At 34.4% G+C, this 22,655-nt stretch overlaps 3 protein-coding genes across 3 annotated transcripts; 2 read left to right on the top strand and 1 right to left on the bottom strand.

The window, feature by feature from the left end:
* The first annotated feature begins 7,492 nt into the window (after positions 1-7,492).
* Positions 7,493-10,179, top strand: LOC104701756 (U-box domain-containing protein 10). The gene is made up of 4 exons (XM_010417495.2): positions 7,493-7,913; positions 8,173-8,289; positions 8,385-8,786; positions 8,878-10,179. Exons 1-4 carry the CDS (start codon positions 7,494-7,496, stop codon positions 9,958-9,960), a joined length of 2,022 nt encoding a protein of 673 aa, XP_010415797.2. The 5' UTR covers position 7,493; the 3' UTR covers positions 9,961-10,179.
* A 312-nt stretch (positions 10,180-10,491) lies between these two features.
* On the top strand, positions 10,492-12,039 carry LOC104701755 (uncharacterized protein At1g66480). Its single transcript, XM_010417494.3, has 3 exons — positions 10,492-10,903; positions 11,001-11,358; positions 11,654-12,039. The coding sequence occupies exons 1-3, from the start codon at positions 10,677-10,679 to the stop codon at positions 11,696-11,698; spliced, it is 630 nt and encodes a 209-aa protein (XP_010415796.1). The 5' UTR covers positions 10,492-10,676; the 3' UTR covers positions 11,699-12,039.
* On the bottom strand, positions 11,909-18,941 carry LOC104701754 (putative 1-phosphatidylinositol-3-phosphate 5-kinase FAB1C). Its single transcript, XM_010417493.3, has 11 exons — positions 17,605-18,941; positions 16,732-17,505; positions 16,470-16,623; positions 16,045-16,389; positions 15,182-15,955; positions 14,755-15,086; positions 14,551-14,677; positions 14,294-14,458; positions 12,879-14,216; positions 12,518-12,784; positions 11,909-12,428 (listed from the first exon to the last, which is right to left on the bottom strand). Exons 1-11 carry the CDS (start codon positions 18,033-18,035, stop codon positions 12,174-12,176), a joined length of 4,962 nt encoding a protein of 1,653 aa, XP_010415795.1. The 5' UTR covers positions 18,036-18,941; the 3' UTR covers positions 11,909-12,173.
* Between the last annotated feature and the right edge of the window lie 3,714 nt (positions 18,942-22,655).

Genomic DNA, 22,655 nt, shown 5'->3' with positions numbered 1-22,655 from the left:
ATCTGGTTCAGCGTGAGTTTATACTTTTCACGGACCATCAAGCTCTCAAATTTCTTCACAGCCAAAAGGTGATCAATAAGATGCATGCTCGATGGGTTAGTTTTCTGCAAAAATTCCCTTTTATTATTCAGCACAAGTCTGGAACACTTAATAGGGTAGCAGATGCTTTGAGTAGAAGGGCTTCCTTATTAACTACCTTAACACATGAGATTGTGGGTTTTGAGTTCTTAAAAGATTTGTATGGACAAGATGAAGAATTCAAAGAATTGTGGGTCAAGTGTTGTAAGAAGCACCCTTCGGCTGATTTCCATGAACGTGACGGCTATCTTTTTAAAGGAGATAGGCTTTGCATTCCTTGTTCTTCTCTGCGCGAGAAGTTGATACGAGATTTACATGGCGGTGGTCTTAGTGGTCATTTGGGACGTGATAAGACAATCGCAAGTTTAGAGGAAAGGTATTATTGGCCGCATCTTCGGAAGGACGCTGGAGCTATTGTTCGGAGGTGTTATATATGTCAGGTTTCTAAAGGTCAATCTCAGAATACGGGCCTTTACATGCCATTACCCGTTCCTGATGATATCTGGCAAGACCTGTCTATGGATTTTGTGTTGGGATTACCACGGACTCAACGAGGTGTGGATTCTGTGTTTGTTGTTGTTGACAGGTTCTCCAAAATGACACACTTCATTGCTTGTAGGAAGACCGCAGATGCAATCAACATAGCCAAATTGTTCTTTCGAGAAATTGTGCGTCTCCATGGAGTTCCTAAATCAATAGTTTCAGACAGAGATACCAAGTTTCTCAGCCATTTCTGGATTACGTTATGGAGGCTGTTTGGAACAAGTTTGAAACGAAGCTCTACGGCTCATCCGCAGAGTGATGGACAAACCGAGGTGACAAACCGGACGTTGGGCAATATGATACGAAGTGTTTGTGGTGATAAACCAAAACAGTGGGATCTCGCTTTGCCACAGGTGGAATTCGCATACAACATGGCCGTGCATTCAGCTACAGGAAAATCACCATTTTCCTTGGTGTATACCTCTGTCCCGAAGCATGTAGTCGATTTAGTTCCATTACCGAAGGCTCCTGGAGTTAGTGCGTCAGCTGAGGCAATGGCTAAAGACATTTTGGACACTAAAGAAGCAGTTCGAGCAAGCTTGGAAGCAACTGGGCAAAAGAATAAGAAAGCAGCAGATAAACGTCGCAGGCTCAAAGTTTTCAAGGAAGGAGATGAAGTAATGGTATTTCTCAGAAAAGAAAGGTTTCCAGTTGGTACTTATCGCAAGCTTCAGCCTCGCAAGTGTGGTCCGTTCAAGATATTGAAGACACTCAATGACAATGCTTATGTAGTGGATCTTCCCAACGACATGAACATCTCTCATACGTTCAATGTAGCTGACATTTATGAGTATCATGCCGATTGTGTTCTTTATCCAGATGAGAACCCGGGGTCGAGTTCTTTGGAGGTGGAGGAGACTGATGCAGGAGACGGTTAACTAGTTCTTTCTAGATATTTTCCTATTTTAGTGTTTTCCTTTTCTAATTAGGATTCTAGTAATTTTCCTATTTTATGCAGTAGGCTTTCTCTATAAATAGAGAGCTAGGTCTTATGTTTTGGACGACTATTATTCATTCTTATCAATCAAAAGTCTTGAGTTTTCGAGCTTTATCTTTCTGGTGGATTCCAGAGCATATTTCTTCAAGTTTGTCGCTTGCAAACTTGATTCTTTAATTATAGAACCAACGCTTGTTGTTCTAGTGCATTCCGACTGCGTCAATTAATTAATTCTAATAATAAATAGTTTTACCATAAATACAATATGGTTTCAGAAAATTTAAATTTTGATAATTATGTCATATCTATTACAAATTATTATAAGATTTTAATACTATATAATATATATATATATATATATATATATATATATATATATATATCTGGAAAATACATAAGATATAGTTTGATGTTTTGTTTATTTTGAAAAACTCATAAACAACTTGAAAATCCGCAGGATTCACCAAAAAAATACATATATTTAGTTATCCAAATTTTCAAATCTTGTCTCGTTACCCAAAATTTTCATCTGGTATTCGATCAAAAATAGTTTAGAAAATGTATTTTATTTTATGAATTACCGTTCACGTCTCATATCTGTTAGTTGAAATAAATAGCTCTACGAAATTTTTTGAATATATATTACTATCTCGTCCCTCTTGTATTTTCTAAAACTTTTAAAATTATTATAATTCATATGGATCAAATGCAATTAATCTACTGTGGCAATGTGTGTTATCAAATGGATTATATAGGTTGGTATTTCTTTGGCTTCATCGATTTCTAAATATTATTATGTTTCTGTTGTACTTTTAACTTGAGACATTCATAAAGTAAAACGAATTATTTCCAAATTTCTGTCTTGTTTCTATTCTCCATTTTTTATCTCTAATAACTGTGTCCGAACCTTGACAAAAGATGATAAGTATGCATGTTTGCTGAAAACAAATCACATGAGAAGTAAATTCTTTCTAAATTCTTCACAATTTAAAAACATTTAATGATAGTTTTCTGAAGATGTTTGGAACCATTTTTTGAACACAATATCTTAACCTTATAGTGTGAAGAGCATATATACACTTGTAACTTTTACTTAGAAGGTTATGACCACTTTTGACAAAAAAAAAAAGGTTATGAACATTATTAAAATATCCACCAGAAAGTAGCTTATATTATATTCTGTAAACGGTGTATTAACATGAAATAAGAAGACAGTTCTGACTTCTCCTCATACACAACTTATATAAACATAAGTTTTATATTAAAAAAAATAGAACCAAGCATTAAAAAACATAAGAGGAACCGTAGATGAGTTAAAAAAAATTATTTCTAACACCATACATTTACACTACATTTGCATTTGGAGTTAAGAATGGAGTATGATGTTTTGATGATAAATTCTCTCAATTTGGCCAATATTCACAATCTGGATATAGATAAAAATATCGGATTAGAAAGTATTTGAAAAGAAAATAGATACAAATTAAGTGAAAAACATCTATGAAATTTTTATACTTGTTTGTGTATGGATCAATAAATCGACTTGTGATCAAGTATTGACCCTGAAATAAAAACAATAAGAATACCCCTAAGAAGTTAGTAGAAATTGGTAATATACATCTGAGAAAGAAAATTAATTGATTTACTTTTAAATTTTTCTTGATTGGTTGTGAGATGTATGCTTAGCATTTACAGGAAATAAATTGTAGACAAAATTAGGCTTACATCCATTATACCAATTATAATTTTGTGTAAAAGTGAAGTTACCACTCTTTGATCACAACATGTACTTTCATGTTTAACCAGCAACTTCATCTCTTAACCTATATACATAAAAAGTTGAGAATGCCATTGAAATATCTTCTGAAAAGTTGAGATCACTATTATACAATTTAAATGACAAAGTTTTAACTTCTCACCTAAAATTAGAAGACAACACCATAGGCTTCTCCAAATATACTTTAAAACCCTACATAAACACATTATAAATATTAGCTTATTTCTTTAAATTATAACTCAGAATAAATATAATAATCATAAACTAAAAAAGTGAATAAACAGAACATCTAAACATATAACAATCTAAAAACAAAACAAAGAACAAATAAATTTTGACCACACAAAATAAGGTTTTCACAAAGAACCTCTCTGTTTTTGGTGATGGACTTTTTTCGAGTATTGAGTTATTGTGAATTGACGACTTATTTATAGATACATTTAGTCGGTTACGTTATTCATTAGTTTGTCAAATTTTCTTTAAAAACTAATATTAAAATATCTATAAGATTTGATTGTTTTTAATGTTAATTGTGCAATCAAGGAATCTTTAATATACGCTACTCCTCAAAATAGGCTACATTGATCATATGTTAACTATCCGAAATTTAGGTGTAAATTAAATATCAAATTGACTACTTATTAACCGCATATTTACTTTTAGGAAAGATATTCTAAAACAGGATTTTCCTAATCTTAACAATATAATTTGAATTGTGTTATACGTTACATCAAATTATGACGTGCTAATTATGTGGGTAAGTGCGGGATGTTCTAGAGAATATATCATAGTATTCAAGATTTGATTATATTATCTACCAAGATTTGGTAAGATGCTAAAATTTAGTAAACAAACTATTTCGTAATCTTGTATACATAATTCGAAATTTGAGACATACTATGATATATTTTTAAGTGATTTCGATCAGTTATTATTTATTGGGAATAAACTAAAATAAGTTAACATCCTAAGATTATGTTAATTGTTCGACATTGTGGTGTTAATTTCCGTTATTTTTCCTTACATAATCTAAGCTAATTTTGGGGAGTTGATTTATTTAGATTGGTTATGGTTATGGTAGGTATTAATAGCACCCGATTTTGATGTGATATGTATATGTTAGGTATTAATTGCATCCTTTTGACCAAAAAAAAAAGTATTACAATTGCATCTGATTTGGAAGGGTTATATCATTTTATTTTGGTTTGGTAATACCATTAATTTCAATCTGTTTGGGTCCTATCAATATCATTATGTTTGGCTCCTTATTTATACTTATCCTTATTTAGTTTTCAGTGGCATTTCATTGTAATAATCTCTTAATTTATGTCTATTTATTAAAAATGCTTTTCTTTTATTAGTATAGATTATTTTTAATAGTATAGATTATGGAGGATGCAGAAGTCACGGGCATGGAGGACGTACGCGGTCGATGTGGACGTCGTAGTTGAACCTTTCTTTCTTTTGTTTAAACCGATATGACTTTTTAATGCAATGGCGTTTCATACTTATTTGTACAACCTGTTCAAAACTATTTTTTCAAAAGTAAATTTAATTTGGTAAAATAGTTTAAAGAAATTATATGCCATATTGTATATACAAATTTAAATACAAATTTAAATATTTTCACCGGAGTAGTGTTTGCGTGGCCAACTTGGGGGAGATGGAGTCAGCAAATAAAATCATTTGCTACAAGAAGAAGAAATTAACACAGTGACATGACAGTGGATTTGCAGATCAGACGATAATTAATTCGTATTAACCCTTTTTGAAAAAGAAAAAACTAAACAATTCGTATTGAAGGAAGGGTCTATATTATAAATTACAAGAATTGTTCTAGATTGGAATTACTTTTTTTTACTGTAATATATCTAAAATTTTCTGTCAGAGCATCTCCAATAGTTTTTTTTTTTTTTTCTATAATAGAGATCCTCTATAATAGAAGTGAATTTTACTCCAATCCACCTCTATTTTCACCTCAAAAATAGAGATTGCTATTTTTTTCTCTATTTATAGAGGAACTCTATTTTTTCCTACAAAGTATTCCTCTATAAATAGAGAAACTCTATTTTAGAGGTGAGAATAGAGGTGTGTTGGAGTAAAACTCACCTCTATTATAAAGATCTCTATTATAAAGTAAAAAAAAATAGAAAAAATCATTGGAGATGGTTTTAAAAACTTTTAGCAGTATATATTTGTAAAAAGCTTGATGATGATATATAAGTTGAATATGTGACTTTTGTCCCAAAAAAAAAAAAAAAAAAGTTGAATATGTGACCTAATGTAATTATACTTTTGAGCGACATATTAAAGTAGTCGTAGTGTCTATCATGTCTTTTAAATGAGTTTGTCTTGGATCCTGCGAAGAAAAATCTCAAAAGTATATAATAATTCTGCTATGGAAAAATTCACACTCCTACTTTTTGAAAAGGTGTTATAAAGATATAAAAAAGATTTTGAAAGGTAACAAATCAAAAGATCAAACAAACTATAATTATACATAATAAAAAGAAAGTTATGATTAAATGAAAATAAAATGTATAAAGCTATAGTTACAAAGAAAATGTCTTTACAATTAGTGTAAGACAGATGTCAATACAATGCACCTAACATGCTAAAAAGTGAAGTTATATCTTAGTTTCTTCCCATCTCATATATAAAATATTACTAACTAATGAATTACCATTCGAGATTAAGAAGACTATATCAATATGCATATATATATATCTATATATATATTTTTGGAGAGATTTATGAAATAAATCCTAGAGTTTGAACTTATTTACAATCATGCTATTAATATTAGTTTTATAATTATTTATTATTTTAAATAATATCAAATTTGGAATCTAATTTAAGAAGATTTTCTCCTATTCAAATTTCCAAAAGTAGACCAACACCTATTAACATTAAATATTTTATATTTAATTAATCAATTCTCTAAAAAAATGTTGGTAATAACTTATTTTCATGTGTTTGAAAGCCAAGTGATTAAACTGTTGATAATAACTTCAATTTATTTTTAAAAAGTGGGGTATGAACTGACACAAACTGTTAAAAAAAAATTTCCTTCTTCACCGAAGTGTTTTTCAGTAGCTAATATATTAATATGTAGATTTTGATCCATACTAATAAGAAACAATTGATATAAATCAAACTTTACAAAAAAACACTTCACCATTTTAATCGACTTGCACAACTATAAATACAAAAGTGTTAAATGATATAGAGATAAAACAACCAAAATTACAAAGTTAAATTATAGTATACTCATATAATTATAAAATATAATATATTATGTAATACTATTATCTCGACATTGTAAATGAAAAAGAAAAATCACAAAAAAATATATTTGTCGACTCAATTAAATTTAATGAATAATAAGGATATCCTAAATTGTATATAATAAACCATTACATGTAGACAATGAAAATTATACACTACAGAATGTATTGATGTAAAACTATAGTACGATTAAAAAATACAAAATATATTATATACATATATATAGTTAATATAATAAAGAAATTTTATTTTGTATTTCTAAACAAAAAAAATAGTTCCGCGATGTACCGCGGGTGAATATCTAGTATATACATAAAGTGAAGTCTTATCTTAGTTTTTTCCCATGTCATAGATAAAACACTATTAACTAATTAATTACTATTCGAGATTAAGAAGACTATACCAATTATATATCATTGGCCAATTCTTTTATTCCTTACAACCTCATTAGAATACAGTTTCAATACAACTAAAATATAGGGTCGGCTTTACAACCACGCACGCAACAAACCATTTCCTAAAATAAATATAAAACTCTATTTTTTTTGTTGAATTTTTAAAAAAAGTATGGTTCGTTTCTATATAGTAGTATATTATAAAGTTTTGTTTCCATAATTACAAAAAAAATCATAATAATTGAATTTTATATGACAATTGACAACTGTATCATCTTCTTCTTCTATCTACTTACACCGCGAATCTCGCCTCTCAATTATCTAGTTTTGTTCTATTGTATTATTTTTGTATTAATGTAATAAATATTATCTAAAAACATTATTAAAAAAAATAAAATCAAATAGATATTGAAAAACAATTTTTGGACTTTGATTAAAAACGGTGTCGTAATAAGGACTCTTCTTCTTTAGCCACATGGGCTTCGTTGGGATACATAAAAAAGCCAGCGATTACAATTCTCGACACATCCGAGTCAAAGAGAGAGGAGCGAGCGGAGTCCCAAAATTCGAATTCGGCGCAGCCACCGTATGCGACGGCGTAATGGCTGGAGGAGCTATCACTCCCGCTTCTCTGATCGGTCTTATCAACGAAATCGTTGAGATTCCGGTGAATTCAGGTGTGTTTAAGAAGGATTGTACCGATCTCGCTCGACGAGTTGGTCTGTTGACGCATTTGATTGAGGAGATTAGGGATTCTCCGACGCCGGAGGAATCTGATGCTTCGTCTTCTTTGAGTTCTAGTGAATGTGATTGGTGGTCTGATCTTGTTGTGGGACTTCAAGCCGCGAAGCGTCTCTTGTCCTCAGCTACTAGTTTCCAAGCTCGCGAGTCCTCTGTAAGCATTTCTTAAAACAAACTGACTTCTTTCATCTTCTTCGTAATGGAATCGAACTCATGAAGCCTTTGTATATGGAAACACGCCGGAAAAGAAATTAACGTTCTGCTCTGAGGATTATTAAGTCAATGTATTATCTTAGATCTATTCAATGTATTTTATCATAGCTATGAGTTGCAAGACGATGTTGATTTTAGTCTTTTAGATTGAAAGCTATTGATTGTTGTTTGACATTCTGGGATGTCATTCTTGATTGAAGGAAGGAGCAGCCAAGAGAATCTCTTTTCAGTTCCAATGCGTTACTTGGAAGTTGGAGAAAGCATTAGGCAATTTGCCTTATGATCGATATGATATCTCTGACGAAGTCCGTGAACAGGTACAAAAAAAGTTTGTTCATGAGTATATATGCAGAGTTGTATAACGACATTTTGGAGTGGAGTTGTTTAGAAGGGTGTTTTTACTTGTGATCAGGTGGAACTAGCAAGATTACAGTTAAGAAGAGCAATGCAGAGATATGGGTCTTTAAATTCGAAAAAGTTCTCGAGTGCTCTATCTGAGCCAATGGTGAAAGATGCTTCAAGCAATACAAAGAGCAAAGTTACTGAAAAGCTGGATAGTATTCCAGAAACAGTGTATTCCAACGTTCCTTTAGCAGATGTGAAGAAATCTGAATCACCGCCTCCTGGGAAGAGCTCTTCAGTTTCCTTGGCCTTCTTTTTATCAAAGGATGCTGATGATGAGAGATTAGAGAAAGCTGTTACCAAGAACACTGACGACTCAAAGAAATCGGATAACCTCACTATCCCAGAGGATTTTCTTTGTCCAATATCTCTGGAACTGATGAAGGATCCTGCTATTGTTTCCACAGGACAGGTCTGATTTTAAAAATCAAAACTTTTACATAGTGCTGGCTTATGGTTGTTGATTTAAAACGTTAACTTTGATATCTCCTCTTCCTTGACAGACATATGAGAGGTCGTATATACAAAGATGGATAGACTGTGGAAATCTGAGATGTCCAAAGACCCAGCAGAAACTCGAAAACTTTACTCTTACTCCAAACTATGTTCTCAGAAGCCTGATCTCTCAGTGGTGCACGAAGCACAACATTGAGCAGCCAGGTGGTTATATGAACGGTAGGACCAAAAACTGTGATGGCTCTTTCCGTGATCTAAGTGGAGACATGTCAGCGATCCGGGCATTGGTTCGCAAGCTCTCTACCCGATCAATCGAAGACCGCAGAAGCGCGGTTTCTGAACTCCGCTCTCTTTCAAAACGAAATACGGACAACCGAATTCTGATTGCAGAAGCAGGAGCCATCCCTGTTTTGGTCAATCTTTTGACCTCGGATGACACTGAAACGCAGGAAAATGCTGTCACTTGCATTCTTAACCTCTCTATATACGAACACAACAAAGAACTGATCATGCTTGCAGGAGCAGTCACATCTATAGTGCAAGTCCTCCGAGCGGGAACCATGGAAGCTAAAGAAAATGCTGCAGCTACTCTCTTTAGCCTTTCGTTAGCTGATGAGAACAAGATCATTATAGGCGCATCGGGTGCGATACTGGCCTTAGTGAGTCTGCTTGAGAACGGAAGCGCAAGAGGGAAGAAAGACGCAGCTACGGCTCTGTTTAACTTGTGTATTTATCAGGGAAACAAAGGCAGAGCGGTTAGAGCCGGTATTGTAAAGCCATTAGTGAATATGCTAACTGACTCGAGCCTCAGGATGGCTGAAGAAGCGTTGACAATACTCTCAGTTCTAGCTACTAACCAAGACGCGAAAGCTGCGATTTTGAGAGCCAGCGTGATACCGACTTTGATAGATTGTCTCCAGAAGGATCAACCGAGAAACCGAGAGAACGCAGCTTCGATACTGCTGTCTCTTTGCAAGAGAGATACCGAAAAACTAATCTCCATTGGTAGACTCGGAGCGGTTGTTCCGTTGATGGAACTATCAAGAGACGGTACAGAGAGAGCTAAGCGGAAAGCTAACTCTCTACTAGAGCTTCTCCGTAAATCATCAAAAAATTTAGCATCACTCTAAATAGCCATTAACATAATTTAATTTTGCTGGCTGTTTCTATTGATCTGTTTATTATGTTCTTTTGTTTTATTTTGAGTTTTTGAAAGACTAGTTTGGTAAGGGTGGAGTTGAAAGAGTAACGAGAATCAAACTCTTTCTTACTCACTCACCTTTGTATTGATTCGTTAATTTTGTAAAAATACAAATTCGTTAATTCAAGATCCATATGATTTTTAATAAGGTCTATTTCTTAGGTTCACGGGATTGGTTCACGGGATTGGTTCACGTGCAGTAGTTACTATTCGTGGAAAGAGAAATCAAATCAGTTTTTGTTTTCCAATTCGTTAAAAGTCAAAATCTATTCACGTTCCTTTGTGAAAACAAATGTGTTTTCAAACAACGTAACTTTTCCAGATTAATCGGAGTGATTAACGCAAAGAGTCATTTTCCTAAAAACATTGGTCACAAAAGTTCCAAAAGATTGATAGTGAAATGCGACGTAACTTTGTCTTCCCATTGTTTTAAATAATTTTTAAGATTTGGCATTTTGTTGACTAAAAAAATGGTTCACTACCATCAGCAACCAACCATAAATCAATCCACAATCTATAATGATCTGATCTAACACAACACCCACCTTGAACTACTGAGCTCTTAACATTTCCATCTCTCTTTTTGGTGGACTTAAAAAGCAAGCTCACAGTTTTGGTAAACCTACATAATAACAACATTCTCAAATGGGTAATAGCTTGGGAAGCAAGAAAACAGCGAAAGTCATGAACATCAATGGTGAGAGTTTCAAGCTGAAGACGCCTGTGAAAGCTGGTACGGTTGTTAAAGATTTTCCCGGATACGTTCTCTTGGAATCCGAAGCTGTGAAACAATTTGGGATCAGAGCAAAGCCCTTAGAGCCACACCAAAATTTGGAATCCAAAAGGCTTTACTTCATGGTGGAACTTCCAAGGTACTGTATATTATATTCCTCAATTTTTTGTTCTCTTGGTTTTAGGTATTTAAAGTTGGAATCTTTCTAATAGTAATCATGGTAACCCACATGGCAGAACATGGAAAGAGAGAACCCCAAGAAGGGTTCGGTCGGGAATTCAGATAAGTGCGAAGGAGAGGCTAGAGAATCTAAAGTTGTCTCGTAGATCATCGTCTGATCTCTCGGTAATGAAGAAGAATGAGGAGGTTGATCATGATGAAGAGAGACAAGTGAGTAGCGTGACGTTGAAGTTACCAAAGTGGAAAGTTGAGAAACTGAGGAAAGCGAGTGGTGGCTCTGATTTCTCCAACAAGATTGCAGCACTTTGTCTCCTTAACATACCAAGTGGTTTGATTCATCAGAGACAACATTTGCTTCGTAATGGAGAAAGCAGCTTTGAGATTGAAGAAGAAGGTGTCAAATCACATGAAGAGGTGATCACTTCTTTTAAAATGCTTTGATCTTACTTTATTTATGTTGAAACATCGATCCGTTTCACAAGCCATGTTTCTTGTTTCTTTTATTACGAAAGTTGCCACTAGGAAACAAACGTGTTTCTTGCTTGTGTTACAACTTCTTCTAGGATTCTTCTAGGATCTATCCTAAATTAAGACAAATATACATATAATTTAACAAGTGGTTTGATCAAAAAAAAAAAAAAAAATTAACAAGTGGAAGATAAAATTTGAATTGTTTCAAGAAAATTCTCATTTATATTTTTGGTTGCAGAAAAGGGTTAAATTTCTCGAAAAGAGCAAAGCAGAAGACCTGTAATTTTTATTTGTTTTCCTATATTATTATTATTATTATTATTAGTATTATTATCTTTAGTTGAGTTTAATGAAGATGACAGAAGCAAGTCTTTTGTTAAACACAGTGAAGCACAATGTTCTTAACTCTTTTGTTACTGCAACATGACTTTGTGTCACAATCAGTTTTCTGTTTAAAATAGGATGAATGAAGAACAAAAGAGGAGACATAAGATAAAGGCAAATCATTAGTATTTTTTTCTTTCAATTTGGGGGGCTTTAGTTTGGCCGATAATTACAATATACAATTCTCCAGACTCAGAGAGAAACCAACACACCAAAAAAAAAAAAAAAAGATAAATCAATCAGTCAGGTTCGAACCTGTATGTCTGTTAAACCAATTTCCCTTTTTTTTTTTTTTTTTGAGAATTTTTGAGAAGAACAAATTGGAATCAGTCAGTAAACAAAAGAATGATGAAAAATGTTTTTCATTTTTCCACTCAAGTGGTCCATGGCTCAGGAACAGTGAGAAAATAAGTGGTCATGGCCTTTCTAAACCTCCTCTTATACTGTTTTGGTGAGACTATGGTTGGAGAAGCGTTCTTAGGTCCACCCAAAATGCCTGAGGCTTTGACCCATGTCTCAAGGTGCTTGTCCCATGTGTACTGTCTCATGAAGTCGATGATCCCAAGAACCAACTCCTTACGCTCTTCGTCGAACCCAACCAGCAATGAATAGTCCATTACATCCACAGACTAACCACAAGAGGATGGATAATCAGCAAAACAGATTAATCAAAACATGTAAAGAAACAAAATGAGTTGCTGGTAATGAAATCACTTACAGCCAAGAAGTTTGTGTCGTTCCATATGGCTCTTTCCAAGCTTCTCTTGGCCTTGCTACCAAGAAATATAGGTTCTGTGCGCAGTGTCTCAAGCAGATTCATGTCCAACAAAACTTTGTCTGTTCCCGATGTGTTTGGATTGTACCGTGACCGTGCAGATCCCTTGAGATCATAGATCCTAGATATTCTTCTGTTGTAGAAGAGATTCTCCATCACCATCAAATCCATTTTCGTCTCTTTTCCACCTTTCGGGTGTTTGATTGAAACCTGCAACCCATAGCATTTACAATCAATTATTTACATGCTCAAAGTACTCCATTACAAAGTCCCACAAGTTTACATGCCCTATATTGTAACTTACCTGGTAAATACCAAGAATCTTAGCAAGACAAGTGGGGCTCCCGGAACTGAGTGACTCCTTCAAATATTTGAAGTATTCAGGTGCAAAATCCTCGAAAGAATCCAGCTCGGTTTTGACAACTTGTTTTATAATGAACCTCTCGTCCAATGACTTAGCAAAGTAAACATTGCTTTTCCCTCCCTGTGCAGACCATCTCTGGCACCGACTCAAAGATCTCACAAAGTCCACTTCGCTCGGACAGCACGTCTTTCTCAGAGTCTCAAACTGCGTTGCAAAATAACACGTCACAGAGAACTTCACTTTACCTTCAGTTGCACTAGAGGATGAAGTAGCACGGTCGCTGAAAGAAATGGTCAAATGTGGAGACTTTTTATCGTCTTGGGAAGATCCATACACCGCGTGTTGAATGTAATCAACATCCATCGACAGAGAACGCCAAGTCGAGAACGTGGAAGGTTCAGACTCTCTATTATTCAAGTTGTTGCTACTACTACTAGTAGTAATACCTCTGTTAACGATCCACTCCTTATACTCCTTGGAGTTGATAGCATAAGACACAACACTTGCTGGATCATCATCATATACAGGAACCACGATATCATTAAGTCCCCGTTGAGGAATCAGCATCCGCGCTCCATCAGCCATTTGAGATGCTGAAGAGATGTATGTAGGCACTGAACCGACAATCAGATCCAACTTCTGTACTTCCAACGGCAACATTTGAGAGTAAGTCCTCATCACATTTGAGACAGGGTCTCTCACCATATTCCTGTACTCGCCAGAAGCGTGGAAAGACCTTAGTGTCGAGAGATACAAAGAAGACGGTGGCCAACCTTTTTGGATCCGTTCTTGAAATCGTATAGCTGAATCAAAAGACTGGACCCGGATTGGCCTAGCAAGCCTCCGGAGAGGAGAATTAGCAGCTGAGAACCCTTCTGTGTTAGCAATGGTCTCGGCTTTCTCAAGATTCTGAAACGAGCCCAACCACGCTGAATCTATCCTCTCAGACAGAGAAGTGCCAGGTGAAAGCATGTTATCTGTATCTTTGTTATCACCATTAGCTTCTGAATCAGTATGTGCTTTTTCTTCCCCATCTTTTTGACCTTCCTGCTGTCTATGATCAATCTTTGGAGCATCATGCACCTCTGGATTCCGAGAAGCATTGCCGTCACCAGTTTTACAGACATATGCTTTCTTGAGTTGAGAGTTTAACAAGTAAAGCTGATGATCCCAAGCATGAGCACCAATCATGAGTGCCCGTCTTAGTCGATTCAGCTCTAGAATATCCAAACTCCCTTGAACTTGAAGATCCTCCACAAATATAGGTTGCAGTGCGTCCTGTTCATGATGAGGAAAGATACCATCAATAGCAAATTCAACAAGGGAAAACAGAAGCAAAAGAATCGGATACTCACATCATATTCATCTTTTTCCTTAACGAGTTGATCTTTTAACCCCAGGATACGACTCTGCAGATCAGAGGCTTCAGATTGTTCAGGTTCAAGCAAACTGCTTTTTTCTTCCATACGGTTGAGCATACCAGATATCTCCCCATACATAGTCCTCATTTTACCAGCAAGCTGTCCAAATGCACAAACAAAATGTATATGAGATTTGCGTTTCCATAATCTGACACAACAAAAAGAGCCTTAAAATTTTTCTTTAAATCTACCTCGGCAGCTTCTGTCCGTATCCACTCCGGTTGAGGATGGCTGTTGAATTCCAACATTGATGGAGGTAGGAGGACAGTAAGTATATTGATGGGAGAATATCTAAAGAACGCAACCATATTCCCAAATCTACAAAAAATCATAATTTTATTAGTGCTTCAACAACTTTAAGATAACGCTAAAGAGTGAGATTAAACAAAGTTTACCCATAGAATCGAAGGCAGTCTCTCTGAAGTGAATGGCCACAAGATGCAACACGATTCGCAGTTGCATGATTTGAAAAGCTAAGTTCCAGAAACTTTCCAAAAGACAGTCCCCAAGCAGCATCAGACATAACAATTCTACGAGTAGCAGGTGGGACTCCATCTTCATGTGCACATCTTAAGCAGCGATGCCACATCCATATCTTCCCATCTTGTTCACCAGGAAGCTTCATGGAAGGGAGACGTCTAACATTGATAGTAAGGTTTCCATTCTGATGAGAATAGCAGAGAACATGGGCATCAACCAGCTCCTTGCAGGATCTACAACTTGAATTCTGTCACGAGACAAGAAACAGAAGAGTATAGCTTATTTTATGGCTCTTATGAAAGACGAAAAGAGTGGATTAAACATTTTAGATAAAAGAGTTACCTTATCGAAAAGATCATCTTTCAAGTATCTTCCGAGAGGTTTATCAAATGATCCATAGAACTTAATCCGCAAGAGTCGTGAGCGTTCACATACTGATTCTTTCAGAACACAACGGCTAGAAAATGAGACCAGTATGCTTTGATGAGAGTCTGCAGCAGAGAAATATTCGCTGGAAACATCATCTTCATCGAATCTCTCATGTTGTGACAAATCTTGAGTGTTCACTAACTGGTTTTCTTCTTCATTTCTGCTGTTCTCTTCTTCACTTCTCTGCAGTTGAGTTGGTGTTTCAGGGATTTCACTACTCACGCAGAGAGTATGTTCTTGCATATCATTTAACTGATTCGACGAATATGATCTTGTTACCAAATTATTGGAAAAAACATCATTCAGGGCATCAGATTGTTCAGTCTCAACTTCAGAAGACAGTGGGAATATCTGACTAGGATCAAAATCCTCGCACAATGATTCACAAACTTCATGCTCCGGCATTGGGGCTGTTATTTCATCTTCATGTGCAGGTGTATCAATCAAAGCTTGACCATCAGTTTTTGTAGGAGATTGAGTTATTAAAGAAATGCCTTCATCAATTATTCTCCTCTGAGATGCTGTCCGCACCATCCCCGGTTGCTTCAGTTTAACTTTAGGCAGAGAAGCACCTTCGTCCGCAAGGAATGATGTCTCCAATGATAAATGATAAGCTGCAAATACTGCGTACTGAATAACGTGCTTAACCTTTTTCAGCTCCTCGCGACAACTTCCCCTAAGTACAACCTGCACAAGTTTCAAGAAAAGTCTAATCAATTTGAGAATGACGAACTGGTGAACTTCTTAGCCACAAAGGTTCAAGCTTTTAAGCATACCGTGCAACCTAGGCGCTTAGGACACCCTTCAAAGTACATCAATGTCCTTGATGGTTTTCTGTTTGACTGGTTGCCAGCTTCATGTTGCTCCAACACTCTCTCAGTCCGGAACAGCTCACAATGCCCCAATCGAGCAGTACTAATACTATCTACTGAGGGGCAAATAACAGCACCGGTGCAACGAGCTATACGGTCCAGCAATGACCTTTTCACATTGAGCACCAATGAAATTTCCTTCTCTAGAAGGTATTGCTGGGCATATGAAGAAGCACTTTTCTCTACCAGCAGAACATTAGGACGAAGAGACTCAATCTTTGCTATTATCGCCTTCATATGTTCATCTTCCTGTCCAACACAAAAAAAAAAATCAGTTTTGTTCAACTTTTTAATCAGAGTTCATCATAAAGAAACAGTAAAACACCAACCTGTTGAAGCAACGTGTTAAAGGATGCTAATTGGCCTGCAACTCTCTGATACTCAAGAGATCCAGCTAAAAGAAGCACCCTAGGATTTTTGTACTGAGAGGTCATTCGCTTATGCGTAATGTTCTTGCTACACACTATTCCCCTGATGAGAATGCTGCAGAAACAAGGTATTCAATTAGTAACTATCAGCCAGAGGATAATACTAAAGAGTTGAAAAGTGTCAAGAATTTGAAAGGAAGAGGTCCTGACAAAAAAAATATACCTTTCATTTTGATTTCCAGATGCTACACATTTTATTTTCACATAATTCCCGGGATCCATACTACCGCCAGCACGAGTATCCGGCTTTACAAAATTCGCAGCCTGCCACGCTAAAGCAGTGACAATATCAATCCAGTCTGCAGCATTGCCATCATCCAATGGACAAAGCTCCTCCCCACGCAATAACTCTGCAACAAGAGCTCTAAAGTGGTCATGCACCACAATTCGAAGAGGTTCATTGCTGTTTTCTCCTAATTTTTCTCTTGTCGGAATGTGGCTAGAAAAGCTACTACTCAATGAAAACTCGGTAGCAGAGTCCCCAATATCATCGTCTTCATCATCATATTGAAAGTAATTACTCTCAGCGTCATCATTCTCATCTTCTGGAGGTGGAGGATACCAGATGCGGCCGTTGTTCTCAAAATCCAACGGCTGTTGCAACTTATCCTCTTCTTCCTCGTGATCTTCTGGATCCAATGCCCCCTGACCTGACTTAGCTAAATCACCAGCCATAAGTTGTTGTTGTTGTTCTTGGTGATGATGATCAAATGAACCAACAGTAGGGCTTAGGTCTTTGGCGTGCTGTACAAAGCGCCCAAGAGGACTAAAATTGTTCCTTAATGGACTGTCGTGAGGACTGGAACCAGCAGAAGATTTACAACTAAATTGCTCATGTCTAGCACTAACACTACCCGACTCTATATCTGAACTGTCCTGATTGTATTCACTCGAAGGGCTTAAGAACTGTTTATATCTTCCCTCGTCTTCCTCTCCCCTGCAAACAAACAATAATAATTCACACACTTACTTACTCCAACATGTTCAAAGACTCGTGATTGAACATAAAAATTGAATCTTTTAGACCAAAACATACCTGCTAGGATAGCAACGAATAGAAGCCATGTTCCTACAATCACGGATTTCAAGACTGGAAGCAAGAAGACTCTCGCTTTCATCAGCAGCGAGGGAAGAAGGCGGATCAGGGCTATCCCTGGGATGAACCTTATCATAGCTCTTACCCCTTAACTCATGAACCTCACCATCACATTCTCTGCAAAGCTTAATCCTCTCTTCTGTATCACAAGAGTCAGAGAAACAACAACTCTTGCACCAACAACAACCACAGCCAAGACAACAAAATCCTTGGTCAAGCTTGGTTCCACAGTCATGACACATTTTGGAAACGATAGGCATAATTCCAAAGTCTTGTTTAGATGACAAGGAGAAAGAATCACTTGAATCCGAAGTTATCCAAGACCTAACCTTAACAATTAGATCTAGCAGTGAACCATCAGGTATTCCCATAAACAATCAAAATATTTACTTTAAACAAATCTCTCTATTCTCTTCCTCCTTCTCTATTTTTGAATCTTCTCACCCAGATTTTGAACGGAAACAAAAACAAAACTCAAATCTCTGACTTTGGTAAAAAGGAGTATATAAACCCAAAATAATTAAAAAAAAAAAGAAAAAAAAAACCTCCCACAACAAAAATGGTGGGTAGATTTGGATAAGAAATAAAAACTTTTTCTTTTCTTTTTTTTCTTTGGTTTCAGAATCAAAAGTCCTACATCAAACCCTAGATCAAAAAAAACCCACAAGTATTAGCCAAATCTTTTTTTTTTGAAGTAATAACTACTAATAATAATCAAGAACCAAGAAACAGATCCAAAACCCAACAACCCCAAGAAAACTTCAGAAGACTTCTTCAGACCTCAATCAAACTTTAAAAATCCAAGAAAAGAACAAAAAAAAAAACCCCAAGCAAGAGATAAAATTGAAGAAGAAAAGGAAAGTGAAATAGAAAAAAAAGGAAAGAAAAATTAAAGACTGGGCAAAATGAGAATCAAAAGGAGAAAGAGAAGAAGTACAGAGAAGGTTCCTTTACTACTACCGGACTTAGCTCGCATCTCGATAACACTTTCTTGAGAAGCTTTTTTTTCTTTCTTTCTTTCTTTCTTTCAAAGAAGTAACAATTTTTATTGCTTCTTCTTCATCTTTCTTTCTTTCTTTCTTCTCTGTAAATTTTTTACCTTTTTCTTTTTTTTTGTAATTTCTTCTTCTTATTACAAAGACAAAAAAAACCAAAACAGCTATGGCAATAATAAGATTTCTAGAGAGAAGCGATTCCTTATACTGCTCCGCCATTAACTGTTCACACCTTTTTCTCTCTCTCCCCCCTCCCCCCCTTCCCTTTTTTTTTCTTTTTATAATTCCAACTAGGGGCTTTTTTTGTTTTTGTTTAACATTTTTTTTAGTTTTGATAGATAAATTTTTTGTTATTTCCTTAAGAAAATAATAAAAACATGACAAAGACCTTAAAGTCGTTTTTTTTTTGTACAAGACAGTGACTCCGTCTTCAAGCTTCCGTTTTCAATTGGTCACACTATTCCTCAACGGCGTTTTCCTTTCTTTTTTTTTTCTTTCTTTTATACAAAAAAAAACTTTTTGAGTTAATTCTTTTAATAAATTAAATTACTTTTTTTTGTTAATGTATAATAATATATTCTCCTGCACGCCAAAATTCCTCTTTTTTCTCTCTTTATTTGTATTTTTGATACACATTTTTCTAATATTTATTGATGAAAATTAAATATAGAAGATTCTCATGATCATAATACCTAAAACTTTATATTCCGTAACAAACATGTGAATCTGATCTTTAAATGGAAAATATTAATTAGTCAAAAATTTTAACATAATTACTATACTTTGTATATAAAAACATACTGTATTTTTGTACGGAAAACAATATTTTGACATAATGAAAATAGAATAAATAATAATGATTACGGGATGTTTTTTTAGCAATATATAATTGGGGAATGAAAAAATAACACGAATGATTTTAATTAAAATAGCTTGTATGGGAAGATGTAAATTGTAATTAGAAGTATCTTTGCATACTTACTTTGACTAGGTTATGTGTTAAAACATCGTTTTGATTAATTTATGTGTATGACTAATCTATTATCTATTGCTACTTAACAACTTAAAACAGTTGTCCGTTAGTGGTGGGGGTTAATAACGGGAAGGTGTATTCTTTTTTCGCCTAAAAATAAAAATCTCTACCCATTAATTAAATTATAATTTTAATAATAAGAAAAATTAAAATACCAAAAGCAAAAAAAAAAGAAGAAGAGAGAACTACATTTTATCGTATCACGCGCTTGTGTTGCAGACGTATATAACACGTGCCGTTGACAAAAGGTGGAACCATCCGTTTGTGTGTGTAGCTTTTTTATAGGTGTGGGTCAAGCAAGGCTAATTGATCTCTCTCTAGTCTAACTCATCGGTTGATCACTTTATTAGGTCTCCTTTGAAGTCTTTAATCTAATCCTCATATTTCCAACCTTTTTTCCCTCTTTATATATATATATATACATAATATGTATTTTTGACCACCCCAAATAAAGAAAAATGGTAGGGATGAACCTTTGTATTCAACCCATTCTCTCTCAACCAGTCAGAATGTTTTATTTAATATTTTATTTAAAAAATAAATAAAAATTAAATTTAAAAACAAAATTAATTAAGGAAACAAATTGTATATACTTTTATTTAAAGAAAGTTAAATATTGTCTTGATTTAGATTTTACAATTAAACGAGGTTATATCGGTTTGGGTTTATAAATGAGAATTAGGGTTTAGATTTTATAATTAAAACGAAATTATATGTCGGTTTGGGTTTACAAATGAGGTGGTTAGGGTTTAGATTTTACAATTAGAACAAAATTATATGTTGGTTTGGGTTTACAAATGAGATGGTTAGGGTTTAGATTTTACAATTAAAACGATATTATATGTCGGTTTGGGTTTACAAATGAGATGGTTAGGGTTTAGATTTAACAATTAGAACGAAAGTTTATGTCGGTTTGGGTTTACAAATGAGATGGTTAGGGTTTAGATTTTACAATTACAATGAAATTATATATCGGTTTGGATTTATAAAAGAGCGGTTTAAGTTTTTAATTTTATAATAAATGTGTACAGATTTTATTTCCTTATTTTATAATGGAGTGAACGAATAGATTCACCCCTAGATGTGAACCCAAGTAGTACTCCCAAATAAAAGAACACAAATTTTCATATAATATTTAGTATTTATAACAAAAAATAAAATCCAAGAAAAACAAAACTGTTGTGACTGCAACAATTAGATTATGATAATAAATGTAAATTTAAGAAGACTCAAGAGGATGCATAGTAAAAAATTATAATACATGTATGTATTGAATTTTAAATTTAGGAGAATGAGAGAAAAAATTATTTATAATTTATTCATACACTAGAGCTAAGAGCAATACATTTATGACAAAAATGATAAGATGTCTATTTTAAACATTTTTTATAAGGTGGGTGAGAAGACTCCATCTCGTTTTAGTTTTTGGATCTTCTCTTCTTTTAAAACTTTTCTATACTTTATGTAAGAGTGGATTCTTGCCTTGAACTTTATATGGTCGACGAGATAAGGTCATTAGCTTTAATAATCGCTAAGATGGATGTGATTTTTGCAGTGGTCTTATGCATGTACTTTAACGTGTACTGTATGTTACGAGTTCACGTAGTTTTACGACATTTTATTTTAATGTAAAAAAAATTGAGGATGAACTGTTTGGGGTTAAATATTATCTTTAGAGGTTGTTGAATATAAATTACCGCAAAGTATAATTTAGTTTGAACAATTTTTTGTAGCGTTATACTGTATTTATTTTAATTAAAATGAATTACTTAATAGTAGTAGTCATTTGCATCGATTTTTTAAAAGTGTATGGATCTGATTGTAGAAAGGTCTCGACAACTATATGGGTAAAGACCACATTCAACAGTCTTAAAAATGATAACAGTAAGATTTTGTGATTATATTATTATTACCTAGTACAAGAAACACTTGCAAATTTGTGGCTAGAATACCAAATATTCATTATTCATTGAGTCAGTTGTCAATCTCTGATCATATGATACATGTAATGTAACCTATTTACATTTTATGATGATTATTAAGAAATTCTCACGCTTGAAAATTTTCACATGCACAAACACGGATGTGTTACCCTTACAATTTTTGTAATGGTTTTATATATCTCATTTGCGCTTGCTAGGTAATGATACGATAAAGTCAATGTTTCTATATATGTTGTTAAATTGGTTGAAAATAGTTGTAAATCAAATATAGTTAAAGAATCAAACCCTCTTTAGTCCATAAAATATAAAACGATGCAAGATTGATCCCTAATTAAAGATCGTGAAAACCACGAGGTTCTAGACCAAGGATTGATTCTTTCCAACCGCAGAATTATTCAGCTTTATCCTTTTGACCACATGGGTATGAGCTCATTGCTTACGTCCCATTTGCATACATGAGGGGATCCTACTTATGGGATACCCTCTCCTTTTATTTGTATACCTGAGGGAACTCTACCTATAGAATACCCTCTCTCTAGAAAAATTAGTCTCAGACCCTTCTATAAGTCTAGGGATTTATTCTATGAGTAAAAAAAAAAATTAAAGATCGTGCATACAAATAAAGGTAAATTATGATATTTTTACGGCTTCTAGGTCATTCTAGTAATTAATTATATAGATAGACCGCCATAGAAGAGAGCTTAATTCTAGTATATTGATAATTTATTTTATAAATATCTAATTGTTGCAAAAACAAAAAAAAGTGTTATTAGTTTACACTTTCGGTTTGACCGTAGTTTCGAAGTTAATGTCTGAAATGGACCTCTAGAATTGATGGATATTTGATAAAGTCTGCGTCAAATTCAGGGTGCAAATGGACCCACCTTGTGGTTACCTCTCCAACTCTCCCTTCATCCAATTATGCATCTCCGATTAACTATATATGATATTATTTAATCTTGTACGATGTATAGTAGTAATTTATTTACAAACCGTGCATCATCATCATGTATAAACCAA

The sequence above is a fragment of the Camelina sativa genome, chromosome 7 (genome assembly GCF_030686135.1).
Source record: "Camelina sativa cultivar CO46 ecotype springtype chromosome 7, ASM3068613v1".
NCBI lineage: Eukaryota > Viridiplantae > Streptophyta > Magnoliopsida > Brassicales > Brassicaceae > Camelina > Camelina sativa.
This window is presented reverse-complemented; position numbering and strand designations above follow the sequence as displayed.